Genomic DNA, 16,838 nt, shown 5'->3' on the forward strand with positions numbered 1-16,838 from the left:
GTAAGAGTTGTGTGCTATTCAAATTAACAATGGAGTTTAAAAATACGACCAATGGACCGGCGACGAGGTTCAGGCTTTATTAAGCTTATATGCAGAGGAAGAAATCCAGCGCAGTCCTACGTCAACTAATCTTCATGGTACTTTAGACTGCGATGGAAACGCAGACAGCAACAGGTCCCGTCGGATTGCTTTCCATCAGCTGTGGACAACAACTCCTACGATTCCATGCTTGGAGTCATCAAGCTACACCGTTGTTTTGAATAAGTGACCTCTAGCAGAAAAGATTATTTATTGTGCCTTTTAAAGGGATAGTTTACCCAAAAATTTTAATTCTGTCATTAGTTACTCACCCCCATGTCGTGCCAAACCCGTAACAACTTTGTTCATCTTTGGAACACAAATTAAGGTATTTTTTCTGAACCACACATAGACACCAACGTCATTCCAACTTTCGAGGCCCAGAAAGGTAATGATGTAAAGACAACTTGAATAGCGTAGCAGAATGACGCTGAAGGGAAGATACTGTTGAATAAAGTCATTATTTTTGTTTAGGTTTTTTGCGCACAAAAAGTATTGTCTTCCGTTCATAACATTAAGGTTGAACCACTGTAGTCACATGGACTATTTCAGTGATGTCTTTACTACCTTTCTGGGCCTTGAAAATTAAAGTATCCGATAAAGTATCCAATCCACAGATTTCGCCCTGGATGTAAATGCATTAACCTGCTTTCTGTCGGCTTATTGAAGTGTGCATGTGTGATATGTGACAGGAAAGCGTCCTTACTGTGGGTTTAAGCGCAAGCAAGCGTTTTGCAGTAAGGGAGGAGGAAATATATCTTGACCCAAAGAATTATAAAAATGTGTTCTCATCTCGTGCAGCAGAAGAAGTGGTACAGTCAAAATGCTGCATCTGTGATGAGAGGATAAGATATGAGCCGTAAGTTTGCCGCTTCTGCATTAGTTCCTCCCACTGCCTAAGCAACCAGCTGGGCTGCTTGGCCCTACAATTTGTTCCTTCGCAAAAGAAAATGAACAATGTAATTATTATTTGTTAACATAGTCACTCATCTTTCACAAGATGTCACACCTGGATGTGATTGTGCACATTTGTCACATCACTTCTGTCTTCAAGTAGCTTCATGCTGCGTTCACACCAAACGCGAATAGAGCGTCTGGCACGAGTGATTTCAATGTTAAGTCAATGGAAAGGCGCGTTGACACGCGTCTGGAGGTCTCGCGGCGCGAGAAACGGTCGCAAAAACGGTCATTCGCGCGAATTGGACGCGAATTGAGCTTATTGCGTGATACGCGCGTTACACACGACTGGTGCTTTTGTGCATTCAAGCGTTTGAAGCAAATTTGCGTCTGACGCCCGAGTTGAAAAATTTTAACTTTGGCGTCAATTCGCGCCGCGTTAACCAATCAGGATTCTGCTCACTGCGGTCACGTGGTAAAGTGACGTGATGAGAAACCCTGCATAATTTAAAAATGCTACTATTGTGTCACAAAATTTAGTTTTACGACTTTTTCAGGTGAGAATGTAGTTGTTTAAAGCTCAAATCTGTGGTTTATTTAACCCGCAGGCAGGTTGCCTAAGCCCATTGACTTTTAACAGACCCGACAAAGTCGTGCTATGATTGGATATGATCGGTTATGATAGGATATGATTGGTTCACGAGATAAATCCCGCCTCTTGATTTCATGTTCCTGAATGACCGACTAATTAAAAAGTAAACAACTTGTGTCTATTTAACGAGGAAAATGAAGTGTAGGGACATATTTACATTTGATATGTAAAAAAAAATTGTGGACATTGGCTCTTCATTTTAAAACTCCACCGCACACCACTGAATATAGAAGGCTATTATTAATGGTTATATTGGAAGTTATAGATATATACGCCTATTTTTTACATTTGAGCCCCTGCCCCTGGAAACTCTCTGCACGTCCCTGATCAGTGTTTTCAACCACATGTTTTTTTTCTTCAGGCATTTTAATACACAAGTACTAGCAAACCGTTTAAAATGTGAAAAAAAATTTCCTCTCTCATTAAAAAGTAAAGACATACCCGTAAATTCAAGCTTCGCCTTTGGCGTTTTAACACTCGATGGCACCGTGTCGAATGTGGACGAGGTGGAACTGGAAGCCATGTTAATCTTGGACTAAATCGGCCACCGTAGGAGTTAAAACGAAATCGGAATTGAGAGGAACATAAACTAATATTCGCTGGATGGTCATATACCTTTTCACAGCTAAATCGCGGGAAAATATCACACAGTGTAGCTTTAAAGTTGAGGACTTGCAACTTGACTTGGACTTGCCTGTCTTGACTCAAGACTTGAATGTAAAGACTCGAGACTAGGGATCGACCGATATGGATTTTTTAGTGCCAATGCCGATACCGATTTTTTTTCATCAGCCTTAGACGATGACCGATACGGGCTGCCGATTTTCTTGAGCTGATATTTGGAGCCGATACTGCTTTTGCTCCCTCAATTTACATCATAAAAATGACACAATGATCATGATGATAACAATTTAAAATGTAACATTTAAAAAAGGAACATTTATTGAACTAAAAAAAAAACTATATTTAACAAATAGTAAAAACAGGTGATGTAGAGCAAGAAAAAAAAAGTTCAGTGGGGAAAATAAATTCTGAAAATAAATATTTAAGCATAAATAAAATAATTACACTATTGCACACAGTACCAACAAGCAAACAGCATAATAAAGTGTACGCTGACTGTACTATACTTAATTTTAAAACTATTTACAACCTAGTCATTTAATGGTTACACTCTAAAAAATGCTGGGTTAAAAATAACCCAAGTTGGGTTGAATATGGACTAAAACAGCAATTGGGTTGTTTAGCTTAAAACAACCAAATTGCTGGGTTAAAACAACCCAATCGCTGGGTTAAAACAACCCAATTTCTGGGTTAGTCCATTTTCAACCCTACTTGGGTTATTTTTAACCCAGCATTTTTTAAAGTGTAGGTGCACTTAACTTAATCTCTTGTAGAGCAACACCAGCGGTAATTCAGGAAAAAATCTCCCAATGCTCCACGTGAAACTTCATTCTTTCGACCTTTTACCATTGTGTCAATTCTCAATTGATTTTGATTAATATGCACGAGGGAGGGAGAGCAAGACAGTTTGAAGACGGTGAGAGCTGCCTGTGGACGCCTCTCTGTAAATAATGCAGGGAAAAAAATATCGGCCAACGCAACAGCCTTGTATCGGCCGATGCCGATACACGTAAAAATCGCAAATATCGGCCTGATATATCGGCCGGCCGATATATCGGTCTATCACTACTCGAAACTTACTTGTGACTTGCCAAACAATGACTTGGTCCCACCTCTGCAAAAAAGTTAAAAAAAAGTACTTAAAGCTACACTGTGTGATATTTTCCCCCATCTAGCGGTGAAAAGGTATATGACCATCCAGTGAATATTAGTTTCTGTTCCTCTCAATTCCGATTTCGTTTTAACTCCTATGGTGGCCGATTTAGTCCAAGATTAACATGGCTTCCAGTTCGACCTCGTCCACATTCGACACGGTGCCATCGAGTGTTAAAACGCCAAAGGCGAAGCTTGAATTTACAGGTATGTCCCTCTTTGGCTAATGTACTTTCAAGATGGAGGGGCAACATGGCGACCGGCATTCGAACCCATTACCCGTATGTATTTTCAATGGCATATTATAAACTTACAAGAATACTTTATTACTTGAAAGAAGTAAATATACATTAATGAGCACATATATTTTTGAAAGAACTAAGTGTTTTTAGCTAAGAATAAACTAAAAAAGTTACACATGTAGCTTTAACATTTATATGCTGTATACCACTGAATCGCATAATGTTCAATAGTAGCAAAGTAGCAAAGACTAATTTACATATCATGAAAAGTATTTATTTTACCATGGTGTTAAACACTCCACTTTTTTCAAAATAGGCTCATTTTACAAGTCCCCTAGAGTTAAATAGTTGAGTTTTACCGTTTTTGAATCCATTCAGCCGATCTTTGTATCTGGCGGTAGCACTTTTAGCATAGCTTAGCATACATCATTGATTCTGATCAGTCCATTAGCATCTCATTCAAAAAATGACCAAAGACACTTTGAATATTTTTCCTATTTAAAACTTGACCCTTCTACAGTTAAATCGTGTGCTAAGACCAACTGAAAATGAAAAGTTGCGATTTTCTACACCTATATGGCTAGGAACTACTTTCTCATTCCTGCGTAATAGTCGCATATCTTCGCGGCCGTACCATTGCTGGAAAAAATATTGAAAGAGTCTTTAGTCATTTTTTGAATTAGATGCTAATGGACTGATCAGAATCAATGATGTATGCTAAGCTATGCTAGATACAAAGATCGGCTGAATGGATTAAAAAACGGTAAAACTCAACTATTTAACTCTAGGGGACTTGTAAAATGAGCCTATTTTCTAAAAAAGTGGAGTGTTCCTTTAAGGATCTACCAGCTTTGATGTGCCGGTGTTGGAAGTGGTGATCAGCAACCCCTGCATAAGGGACTTGTTGGACACCCTCAAAAGTTGTTTGGGAAACGTTTTGAACATTGTAAAGGAATTGCTTTGAGTGCCGTGTAGAGACATGTGTCTGCCCTGGGTGATTCACTGAGTGGGCTGGGTAAAATGCTGGAAAAGCTGTCAATGGTGTGTGTGAGTGACTGCTGCTTATATAAACTTGCAATTATAATTAACAGGATTGAATGATTAGGCTCCTCCCAAAACTACATTTAGAACTTCATTACTTTGTTGAATAGTGCTTTCTTATACATCTCTCTATCATTTTGGATGTCCATTTACTCAGACATTAAGCGACACACTGGATTTTTTGGGTTTAATTGGCTTTTCTACGTTGACAGTATTATATTGACACTACTCCTTTAAATAACAGATCTGTATCTGCCCCCCAAATTCCTGCTGTGCATCATTAAAGGGTAACTTCAGTGATTTAGCATTAAGCTTTGTATTTAAACTGGGTCATTTATGCAGTAGAAATGTGAAATTATTTTTTAATTTGGTGCCTCCTAGCCTGAGAAAAGACAGAAAATAGATTTTTGTCTCATGTGGATGAAAGACAACAACTCCCAGAATGCACTTGCTTCGCTGCCCTACAAGCCCACTCCGTACACCGTTGTTTTGATCTTCATAGTAATACAATAATTTCGTTCAGTTAGAGAATAAACACTACAATTAAAAACTGAACGTGTCTTTTCAATAAAGTTTGAGTGAGCCGAACGAAAATCACGGCACAGACGCAGCAGTGTCAGATTTCATTCGAGCTGAGCAGAGCTGAGGTAACGTTAAGCGCCAGTCTGGCACGTTTTCAGATCGCATATGGAAGCTAAACTATCACAGGAATTCATTGAAAAGTTGAAACACTCACTTTACTCTGCACCGCGCTCCGTTATTATGATTGTCCGTGCGGCCGTCTGTGTCTTACATTCTGTGCGTGAGATCTCTCCCCTATGGGCGGGTTGATAACAGCTCCATCTAGTGGCTGTAGTCTTTGCCTCTGGCCAAAAAAATCCTCTGATGACACAAAATGACGATATTAAACCACTGAAGTTACCCTTTAACCTACAGCAGTGTTTCTAAACCATGGAACAACCCCTCTCCCTTATCTGACACATCCAATTCAGGTTCTGAAGTTTCTACTAACGAGCTGATGAGTTGAATCGGCTGTGTTTGATTAGGGAGATGTACAAATTGTGCAATATTGGAGGGGAACAGAACCTTGAGGAACTTTGTCTGGAAATCAACTGGCCACAATAAATTTATTGTATGTAAAAGAGGTCTATTAAACAAATATTTTTTTCACATTGTGATTTGTAGTATGATTTTAAATAAAGATAATTAAATATTTTCTCTGTTTTGATAAAGGTCTTTTCTGTTTGTTTTAATATATTTTCAGTGGTGTGAGAGCAGACCAGATCAGAGATGTGTCCTGTCAGACCAGCACATCCTCCTTTTGTCAGAAACACATCAGTCCTCATGACACAGAAGCAGCCCTGCAGCTCGACTCTCACCAACCAGTGCATGATGATCTGCAGAGAGTCAAAGACCAGCACAAAACCAGCATGAAGAGCAGATATGAGAATGTATTTGAGGGAGTCAAACTACAAGAGAATCAGACGCTCCTGAACAGGATTTACACACAGCTGTACATCATAGAGGGAGAGAGTGAAGGGGTGAATGAAGAACATGAGGTGCTACAGATGGAGAAAAGCTACAAGACACTCCAAGACACTCCAATCAACTGCAATGACATCTTTGATCCTTCACCTGAACTAGGATATGAGGAGATGAGAAGAGAGAAGAAAGATAAAATCAAGACTGTTCTTACTAAAGGCATCGCTGGAATTGGAAAAACCGTCTCTGTGCAGAAGTTCATTCTGGACTGGGCAGAGGGAAAAGCCAATCAGGATGTAGATTTCCTGTTTGTGCTTCCATTCAGAGAGCTGAACTTGATTAAAGATCATCAGTACAGTCTTCACAGACTTCTGCTGGACTTTCATCCTGAACTTCAAGATCTGGACTCAAAGATGTATGATGAATGTACAGTTGTGTTCATCTTTGATGGTCTGGATGAAAGCAGAATTACACTGATGTTTTCAAACTGTGAGAAGGTTTCTGATGTGACTGAGACTTCTTCAGTGGGTGTGTTGATGTCAAACCTCATGAAAGGAGATCTGGTTCCCTCTGCTCTCCTCTGGATCACCACCAGACCAGCAGCAGCCAATCAGATCCCCTCTAACTACATCAACCGTGTGACAGAAATTCAGGGATTCAATGACCCTCAGAAGGAGGAATATTTCAGGAAGAGAATCAGTGATGAGCATCAAGCCAGCAGAATCATCTCGCAAATCAGAAGAGCAAGAAGCCTCCACATCATGTGCCACATACCCGTCTTCTGCTGGATCTCAGCCACTGTGCTTCAAAACCTCCTGAATCTAGATCTCAGTGCAGAAATTCCTCAAACTCTGACTGAAATGTACACACACTTCCTCCTGATTCAAATAAATATGAGGAACCAGAAGTATGAAGAGAGAGATCCAGAGAAACTCCTGCAGTCCAACAGAGACGTGATTGTGAAACTTGCTGAGCTGGCTTTCAATCAGCTGATGAAGGGCAATGTGATGTTCTATGAGGAGGACCTGAGAGAGAGCGGCATAGACGTCACTGACGCCTCAGTGTATTCAGGGATTTGCACTGAGATCTTTAGGGAGGAATCTTTGATTTATCACAGGAAGGTTTACAGCTTTGTACATCTGAGCTTTCAGGAGTTTTTTGCGGCGCTGTATGTGTTTTTCTGCTATTTACACAAGAACAGTGAAGTTCTGAAAATGTTCCTGACAGGAAAGTCCAGATCTCAGTGTGAGAATGTTCCTCTGGATGTGTTTCTGAAGGGAGCAATGAATAAAGCCTTGAACAGTAAAAATGGACACCTGGATCTTTTCCTTCGATTCCTTCATGGCATCTCACTGGAGTCCAATCAGAGACTCTTACAGGATGTGCTGATTCACACAGAGAACAACCCAGAGAGCATCAAGAAAATAATCCAAAACCTCAAACGAGGTCAAAAAAACAATGTCAGTCCTGAAAGATGGATGAATTTGTCACACTGCTTGATTGAGATGAAGGATAATTCGGTTGTTAAAGAAATGCAGACATTTTTAAACTCTGAAACAAAAACAAAAAGTCTTTCTCTTGCACAATGTTCAACTTTGGCAAACATGATCCTGATGTCAGAGGAGGTGATGGATGAGTTAGACTTTATGAAGTACAAGTTCAAATCAAAAGAGGGGAGATGGAGACTGGTACCTGCTGTGAGGAACTGCAGAAAAGCTATGTGAGTGTGAAGATCTAATAATATTACAATATGAACATAATGTGAAAGAAGTTTTGATGGAGGTTTGTTGAGTATTTTCTGGGTTTGTGTTCACAAGCATAAACAAACTTTTGCAGCTAAATGTTGTTTTAATTTTCAACCAAAATAATATGATTAGTTTTATGAAATGCATTTGTACTTTCATTTGTACTAAAATAGATTTGTTAAAAATAATCATCCTTACAGAAAAAAATCCTGAAATGCCCATGTTTTCCACGTGATCACAGGTTTCACATGGGAAATGTTCAAAAACCATGTGATTCCCATGTGCAAAGTAAGTGATTCACATGTGTTTTGCACATGTGAAGTACATGTTTTGCCTTTTGCTTTTACCAGTAAATTTAATCCAATTCTAAGGTAGTTGTTCATGTTTATTTAGTCAGAAGGACTAATAATAATTTGTATTAGTAAAACGTATTTAAACAAATGTAGAGACTCGGCTCATAAGAATTTCCATAATAAAGTTCTGTATGAAGAAAGATAAAGAAAAACTTAATTTTTGAAGCGTCATACACATGTTCATAAAATATGGCTTTTAATTGAGTCATCATCTTTATTTGCTTGACTTTCATGCGGTAAAGACCAGAGAGTGAATGGTCAACCATTTTTCCTAATAAAGTTTATCAAGGAATTCTTGCAACCTTGTGGATACACCTGTATGCATTTTTAATCTGAACTATCCTTTTTTCAGATTAACAGCCTGTAATCTCACTGGTCAGCACTGTGAAATCGTGGCTTCAGCTCTACAATCATCAAATTCCCCCCTGAGAGAGTTGGACCTGAGTAACAATCACTTGCAGGATTCAGGAATAAAGCTGCTCTGTGCTGGACTGAAGAGTCCAAACTGTCAACTCAACATACTGAGGTTTGGCTTTCACATTGATTCATTTCAATGTGTTAATATTAAAATACAGTTCCCTTTCTAGAATACTTAAAAAGAAAATTTTATGGCATTATTTTTAAATGTTGTTTGAGGTTCATATAAAATGTTGGAAATGAAAAAAAAAACAAGGCACAAGGCACAACTCACACTTGACCTTCGAGTTCACTCGCACAAACATGAAATATAAATCATACAGGCCCCACAACACAGTCGTCCAGTTGAAACAGTGCAGGAGTGGCAGAATGTCCACACAGGTTAATACGCGAGTCTCGTGATCTCCCAATATCAAGTTCACTTGAGGCAGGCCTATCTGAAGGCAAATTGATGAGGCAAGACAAAACGAGACGTCATAGCAAAGGCGAATTTGGAGAGTAACTGAAATTATTACAATATCAAAATATAAAAAACTCCAATGTTTTGAATCATGATTAATTACAGAAAAAATTGGATTAATTAGTTAATCTTTTTTAGTATATAATATATATATATGGGATGCACCGAATTCAGATTTGGGGTTTGGCCGAATACCGAATTCACTGGTTCAGATTCGGCCGAAACCGAATACCGAATCCTACTGCCATTATCACAGTAAACACATTAATGAAGTAAACAACATCCACAGCAGTGTATGGATGCTATTGACCATTTAACCGTTAACCGAAAGTAAGAACTCTGATCGATTAATACTATCAGTTAGCACTTTAAAAAAAAATGTATGCATGGTTAAAGGGTAACTAAACCCTAAACCAACTTTTTTTAGTTAATGATCTGTAATAATGGGGCTTTATTAATGCTGTTCATTGATTCGAGTAAATGTTTTGACATTTGAGTATAAAGTGTTTTAATTCTATAAAATATGGTGTAAAACCGCCAAAGTGCTGCCCTCCTAAGGTTGAACGGTGGCTACTGCAGTTGAATTTTCCTATTGGACGTTGTGGTACATCGTGACGTAGGATGGTACCTCCAACGGCTCACTATCCGCGCCCCTGGCACGAGCTCACCACGCCCTCAGAAATGTTTCCCCCAATCACACGATGAGAACGGCTTCACTCCAGTATGAACTGTCATGTTACATGAAGTAAACATTATGAATGAAACTCACTTGACACTTGCTTTAACATTGTATTGAAGAAAATACGGTTAAATAATGCAGTTGTCAGTACACGTCAGGCTTTTCTTGCGATATTATTGCCGCCCGTCATGTGTACAGATAATTTTCATACATGAGACGCGCTTTCAAACCCTGACACGCAAGTGGTTGCCGTGGACGCAGATAGATTAGGTCAGTTCTCTTGCGCGGCTGCTTCACTAGCATCGTCTGCATCGGGAGTTAACGCAGTTTGAGCAGCGGCTCGCATTGATGAGGCTCCGGGTTTGTGTCTGTTACAGACAATCAACCCTCCTCCACTTCAGGTGAAGGTAGGAGAAATGACCGCTCTGTTGCAAAGCTGGCGTCACTCCAGTCATTCTCCATCTTTGCGACTCGCGAGTCAGACAGCTGTCAATCAATCCGACACTGCGGGTCTCAGGTGCACACCCTCCGCTCAGCCCCGCCCTCGGTTCGTCCCCTCTGTGTCCGCCGGGCTCTGCCCACTTTTCCAGCATTTTTTGAAAATTGCCAGTGGGTGGAGTTAAGCTCTGAGCAGGGGTTTAGTTACCCTTTAAGAAATAAGCTGTATAGCGTTATTTGTTCACTCACGGAGCGTGTCGACATGTGCAACTACAAGCCAGATATATCTCGCAAAATGAAGCAATGGAAAAGCTTACTGTGTGGGACCATTTCGACAGAAAATACAACAGTAGTACAAGCTCCTGACTGGTGAAAAGCAAATGAAAGGCGCTTCCCGAGGCTGGCCACTCTAGTGAGGCGTTATCTCTGTATTCCCGGGACATCAGTGCCATCTGAAGCCTTGTTTTAGGCTTTTAATAGTGTGGTTTTGGTAAAGTTGACTAAAGTAAAAATTGTCGCGTATGTTCTTCTCACCGCTGTTTCCTGATGGTTTCCTGATGGTTTACCATTTATAGAAAAATTACCCCGAGTTGTCCTCTGTCGTTTCAAAGAACAGCTCAACGGAGAGCGCAGGAGGCGCGCGCACTGTCAGCCGAGGCTTGAGCGCTGTGGAGACAGAAGGATTGAGAGGTTGTTTTCTGCCGCGGGGTCAACATGCTGCACTCCAGACTAACCCACATCACTTAGACATGTTACTTAAAAAAAAATTAAACATACAAGGTGTGGATTGAGGTAGCCTAGGCCTGCTATTTTTATTTGACCAAAAAAAAAAACGATTCAGGTTCTTCAAAGCTTCAAACGGATTCAGTGTATTTTCGTTTTGTCATCTTAATTTGGTCATTATTTAAGTGAAAAATATTTAGTGCAGGCCTATTTATTTTATTATTTTTATTTATATTTTATCTGATCTGTATGCGGCTGTTTGCACGGTAAAATAAATTACATTTTGGCTGCTGTCTGTAGATTCCTTTATGCACAACTCGTATTCTTTCGGATGTTTCATACGCAAATGTTTTAACAGCGGCTGTTGTTTAGGGTCCTTGCCACCACGAGACAAATCGGCATTGCAAATTGAACATGTAGCTCGACTTGAATCGCCTTCTTTTGACTGAAAGTACTGCCACGTTTTCTGTTCATGAGTTTCATTTTCACTTTCAACGGCGGCGTCATCGGAGCGTGCATAGTGCAAGCCTAGGGTTCGGTTCGGTTCGGCAGGAAGCAAACCCTGTCAAAAAGCCCAATATTCGGCCGAATCCGAATCCTGGATTCGGTGCATCCCTAATATATATAATATTTCACTAATTCCATTCAAAAAGTGAAACTTGTAAATTATATTCATTCATTACACACAGACTGATATATTTCAAATGTTTATTTCTTTTCATTTTGATGATTATAACTAAGGAAAATCCCAAATTCAGTATCTCAGAAAATTTGAATATTGTGAAAAGGTTCAATATTGAAGACACCTGGTGCCACACTCTAATCAGCTAATTAACTCAAAACACCTGCAAAGGCCTTTAAATTGTCTCTCAGTCTAGTTCTGTAGGCTACACAATAATGGGGAAGACTGCTGACTTGACAGTTGTCCAAAAGACGACCATTGACACCTTGCACAAGGAGGGCAAGACACAAAAGGTCATTGCAAAAGAGGCTGGCTGTTCACAGAGCTCTGTGTCCAAGCACATTAATAGAGAGGCGAAGGGAAGGAAAATATGTGGTAGAAAAAAGTGTACAAGCAATTAGGGCTGCAACTAATGATTATTTGAATAATCGATTAATCTGTCTATTATTTTTCCGATTAATCGATGGATCAGATATTTAAAAAAAGCATTAATGTCCAATCCTTTATTCAAAAACAGAACTGACAGTGCAAATTCAGTGCAAAAAATCTTCTGAAAGTGCACAGGTTGCTACAATAAATCTATAAATCTTTTTTTTTTTACTAAAGAAAAATACTAATCAGAAAACTTAACAGGATGTTAGAACTTGTTCTCTACACTACACTCAGACACACACACTCCAGACTGATCTCATGAAATAGCGTATGTATGACACGCCAATTCGCTATGCCATTTTGGCGTGCTATCAAGACGCATAATCGGTTTTTAGCATGTTTATCAACGCCGTTTCATTCTATCCCCCTACACTGCTCCTACCCCTACTGGAGGGACGTCACGCTCCTCACTTCGAAACGGATTTTGTAGTGACTTAACGTTACCCTGCTGTTGAACTCCCTTCCTCCTCATCAAGGACTCCAAGATGTTTTCGTTTTAGGTGCTGAATCACCACCGTGGTGCTCCCGTGCCATGTCGCGTCGCTTTTGCTGCAATTAACACACTTTTTTGATTTATCAATGCCGCTTTTCGACTGGTACGGCTCGGCTCGGTTTGCTTTTCCGCTGCATGGTACGACGGGTACAGCACGGCTCGCCCGCTTCCACTCTGCTTTGCGCTCAACCGCACTTTTTTTATAGACTCAAACATCTCCACGTCTTATTGAGGGGCATAATAGTCGCGCGACACAATAGTCGTTGTTGCAGCCCTACAAGCAATAGGGATTAGTGTTGTCACGATACTGGAATTTATAACTTCGATACGATACCTAAAAAAGTATGTATATATATATATATATATATATATATATATATATATATATATATATATATATATATATACATATACATATACATATACATATATATATATATATATATATATATATATATATATATGTATATGTATATGTATATGTATATGTATATATATATATATATATATATATATATATATATATATATATATATATATATATATATATATATATATATATATATATATATATATATATATATATATATATATATATGTGTATATATATGTATATATATATATATATACACATATGTATATGTATATGTATATATATATATATATATATATATATATATATATATACATACATACATACATACATACATACATACATACATACATACATACATACATACATACATACATACATACATACATACATACATACATACATACATACATACATACATACATACATACATACATACATACATACATACATACATACATATATACATATATATATACATATATATATACATATATATATACATATATATACGTATATATATGTATATGTATATGTATGCACTGCTCTCCTTGTGTGTTTCCATATGTGTGAACACAGTTCAGCAGCGAGCCAAACTCCCTTCAAGTAAAGATTGGAGCCAGGGTGTAGTTTCCAAAACTCCTGATGTTTACTCCAATATACATTGAATGAGAGTGAAACTATCAAAAACAATACACAAATAAAGTCCTTTTAGTAAATAGAATACAAAATATATGCACAATATTAAGGATGGAATAGCAGAGTTACCAGTTGAGCAATTAACACTGAATTATATTACCAATATAACATAAAAAATAAAGAAAATATTCTCAATTTACATACCTTATTTCCTCAAATAAAAGTCTGTAGTCAATTAAACGCCGGGCCTCTGATAGTGGCCGGGGGCGTGGCCAGCATGAACAAATAAAGGCCGGGCAAAAATTAGTGTGGATAATCTCCTAAGTGCCTTTCATTTCATGTGCATTCAAGTTCATCGTAATGTAGCCTACAGTAGGGTTGTGCCGAAGGAGCGAAACCATCGTGACCATCGCCCCCCTGCTGTGAGTCTTGCGAGTGCGACACACCCTAATCCTGGTCTTTTCTATAGTTAACCTAAACACTTTGCAGGGATTGCTCTGTAAATTAAATTGACAATATTAGTGATGCATATATGCTATTTTAAATACTGTAGTCTATGAGAGATGTGACGCGTGTTATTCTGTGAAAATACCGTGTCAGGCAGGCTACACAAATGATCTTGACAATCTCTTAGCCTCTTGTCTTTTTTACACATCTTGCTCTGCATTTAACTTTAAATATTTTATTATGTACAAGAAAACAGCATAGGCTTCAAAATAAATTATTTTATTGAAATATTGTAAAGTGGTCATTTGAACTACATGAACGAACGTTTAAAAAACAATATGCAAAATCAAAATTGAATAGCTCCATAATGGATTGAGAAAAGTGCGCACAATGAGTAATTAGCTGGGTTATAAAAATAACGAAATTATATATTTTTTTAAGTAGAAAATAATATTTATGTAAAGAGATATATATTAAAATAAAAAGTGCTTAAAGGAACACAACTCTTCTTAAGTGGAAGGAAGCTTTTTTCCCTCATGTGGAATATAGAAAGCGCGGATGCATTAGTTGGGTTAGTAAAATAACGAAATTATAGTGTTTATATCGAGTCTATAAAACATGAAAGAACAACAAATATATCGGTGAGAACACTCGTTTAAACAGCATAGGCCTACACACCGGGACATTTGACTGCAAATCACATTTTTCACAATGTTGATTCTTCTTGCAATTGTAATGCAATGGACTGTGGCCTACATTAAATCTTTAAATAAAAGGTTTACACAGTCATATACAATATGACATTTCTCTTTAGCCTACTATACTTGTAGCCATTAAAACATATAATTAGTTTCAGTTTAAATATGATAATGTTATTTTTTAATTTCATTTACGTTGAAAAGTGAACAGGACACATAAGATGCATAGGCTAATGTCAGAAGACGGGGGTCTTCAATAAGTTCAATAACACTTCAATAAGTTTTGTTTTGTTGAAAGCCTTTCTTTTAAAGTGAATTTCGTTTTGTATAATTTGTATCTTAATTTTAATCTGTTTTATCAACCAAATTGCCCGGATTTAATCAATAATATGCAAATAGCCTATAACAGACAATGACATAGAGCGCCGCGTGAACAACGGCTTAAATGAACTAGCCTACCAGAAAAGAAAAAAACTTTAGTCAGGGGCAGCCCTTACTATTTATTTCAGATAGGCCTATATTTGATCCAGCATGTCACAAAGGGAGTTCTGGGTTGAGCGCGCCGTCCTGAGCAGAATGAGATTCAGAAATGAACGGAATCTTCAGGCGCTCTCCACTGGAGGAAATATTACCGCTCTTTCTACGCACACACTGCAACAGTCACAATATGATCTCATGTATTTTTTTAAAAACATAATTCAACTTATAAATAATACTTTTTAATGGGCCACTTAAAATGTTTATTACAAATAAATGATTAAATTCTAAAAATAAATAAAATGAACAAAAATTTGCATGGCATTTGCAATCCTTTGAAACCACCCCAATTCCCGCGCCCCTGATGATATCTGTCCTCTGGAACGCTATCGCTTTTCATTTTAAACGGTTTATTTAAAACAAATTTTTTTTTTCAATTAGATGGAAATCGAAAAACAGGCCTGCCCCTAATAAAAGCCTGCTTCAAATAAAAGCCGGTGACCTTCTGCAGTTCAGGTAAATAAAGGCCCCGGCTTTTATTTGAGGAAATACGGTATTTTACAAGAACTACTTACTGACAATGCTTTCGAAGGCTTGAACATTAAAGAAAAAGTGGAGCAGCAGTCACATGGAGCTTAATGTTTGAGAGAGCTGAGCAAACTGAACTAAACAGGGTTGCTCCCTTGCTTAGTTGGGACATTTTCAAAATAAGAGTCCCAGACAAGAAACCTACAATAATTCAACAGACAGAACCATCAGTTACTGTGCAGTAAAGCAGTAAATGAACATATACATACATATACATATACATATATATATATATATATATATATATATATATATATATATATATACATACATACATACATACATACATACACACACACACACACACACACACACACACACACACACACACACACACACACACACACACACACACACACACACACACACACACACACACACACACACACACACACACACACACACACATACATACATATACATACATATATATACATACATATATATACATACATACATACATACATACATACATACATACATACATACATACATACATACATACATACATACATACATACATACATACATACATACATACATACATACATACATACATACATACATACATACATACATATATATATATATATATATATATATTTATATATATATATATATATATATATATATACATACATATACACATATATACATATATATATGTATGTATGTATGTATATATGTATATATATATATATATATATATATATATATATATATGTATATATGTATATATATATGTATATATGTATATATATATATATATATATATATATATATATATATATATATATATATATATATATATATATATATATATATATATATATATATATATATATATATATATATATATATATATATATATATATATATATATATATATATATATATATATATATATATATATATATATATATATATATATATATATATATATATACAGGGAGTGCAGAATTATTAGGCACGTTGATTTTCTGATCATATTTTTTTTCCAGGCACATTTGACCAATTCCAAACCAC

At 37.1% G+C, this 16,838-nt stretch overlaps 1 protein-coding gene across 2 annotated transcripts in view; it reads left to right on the plus strand.

Annotated features, from left to right (window-relative positions):
- The window catches only part of LOC307125797 (uncharacterized protein), a 64,799-nt gene that overhangs the window by 22,895 nt on the left and 25,066 nt on the right, over positions 1 to 16,838 (plus strand). For both annotated transcript variants that reach the window (XM_079815918.1, XM_079815919.1), the window contains 2 exons: positions 5,951 to 7,888; positions 8,619 to 8,792. In XM_079815918.1, coding sequence (XP_079672044.1) covers positions 5,951 to 7,888; positions 8,619 to 8,792 — 2,112 coding nt within the window. The remainder of the gene's footprint in view (positions 1 to 5,950; positions 7,889 to 8,618; positions 8,793 to 16,838) is intronic.

This window comes from Gobio gobio (genome assembly GCF_949357685.1).
Source record: "Gobio gobio genome assembly, chromosome: 1".
Classification (NCBI taxonomy): domain Eukaryota; kingdom Metazoa; phylum Chordata; class Actinopteri; order Cypriniformes; family Gobionidae; genus Gobio; species Gobio gobio.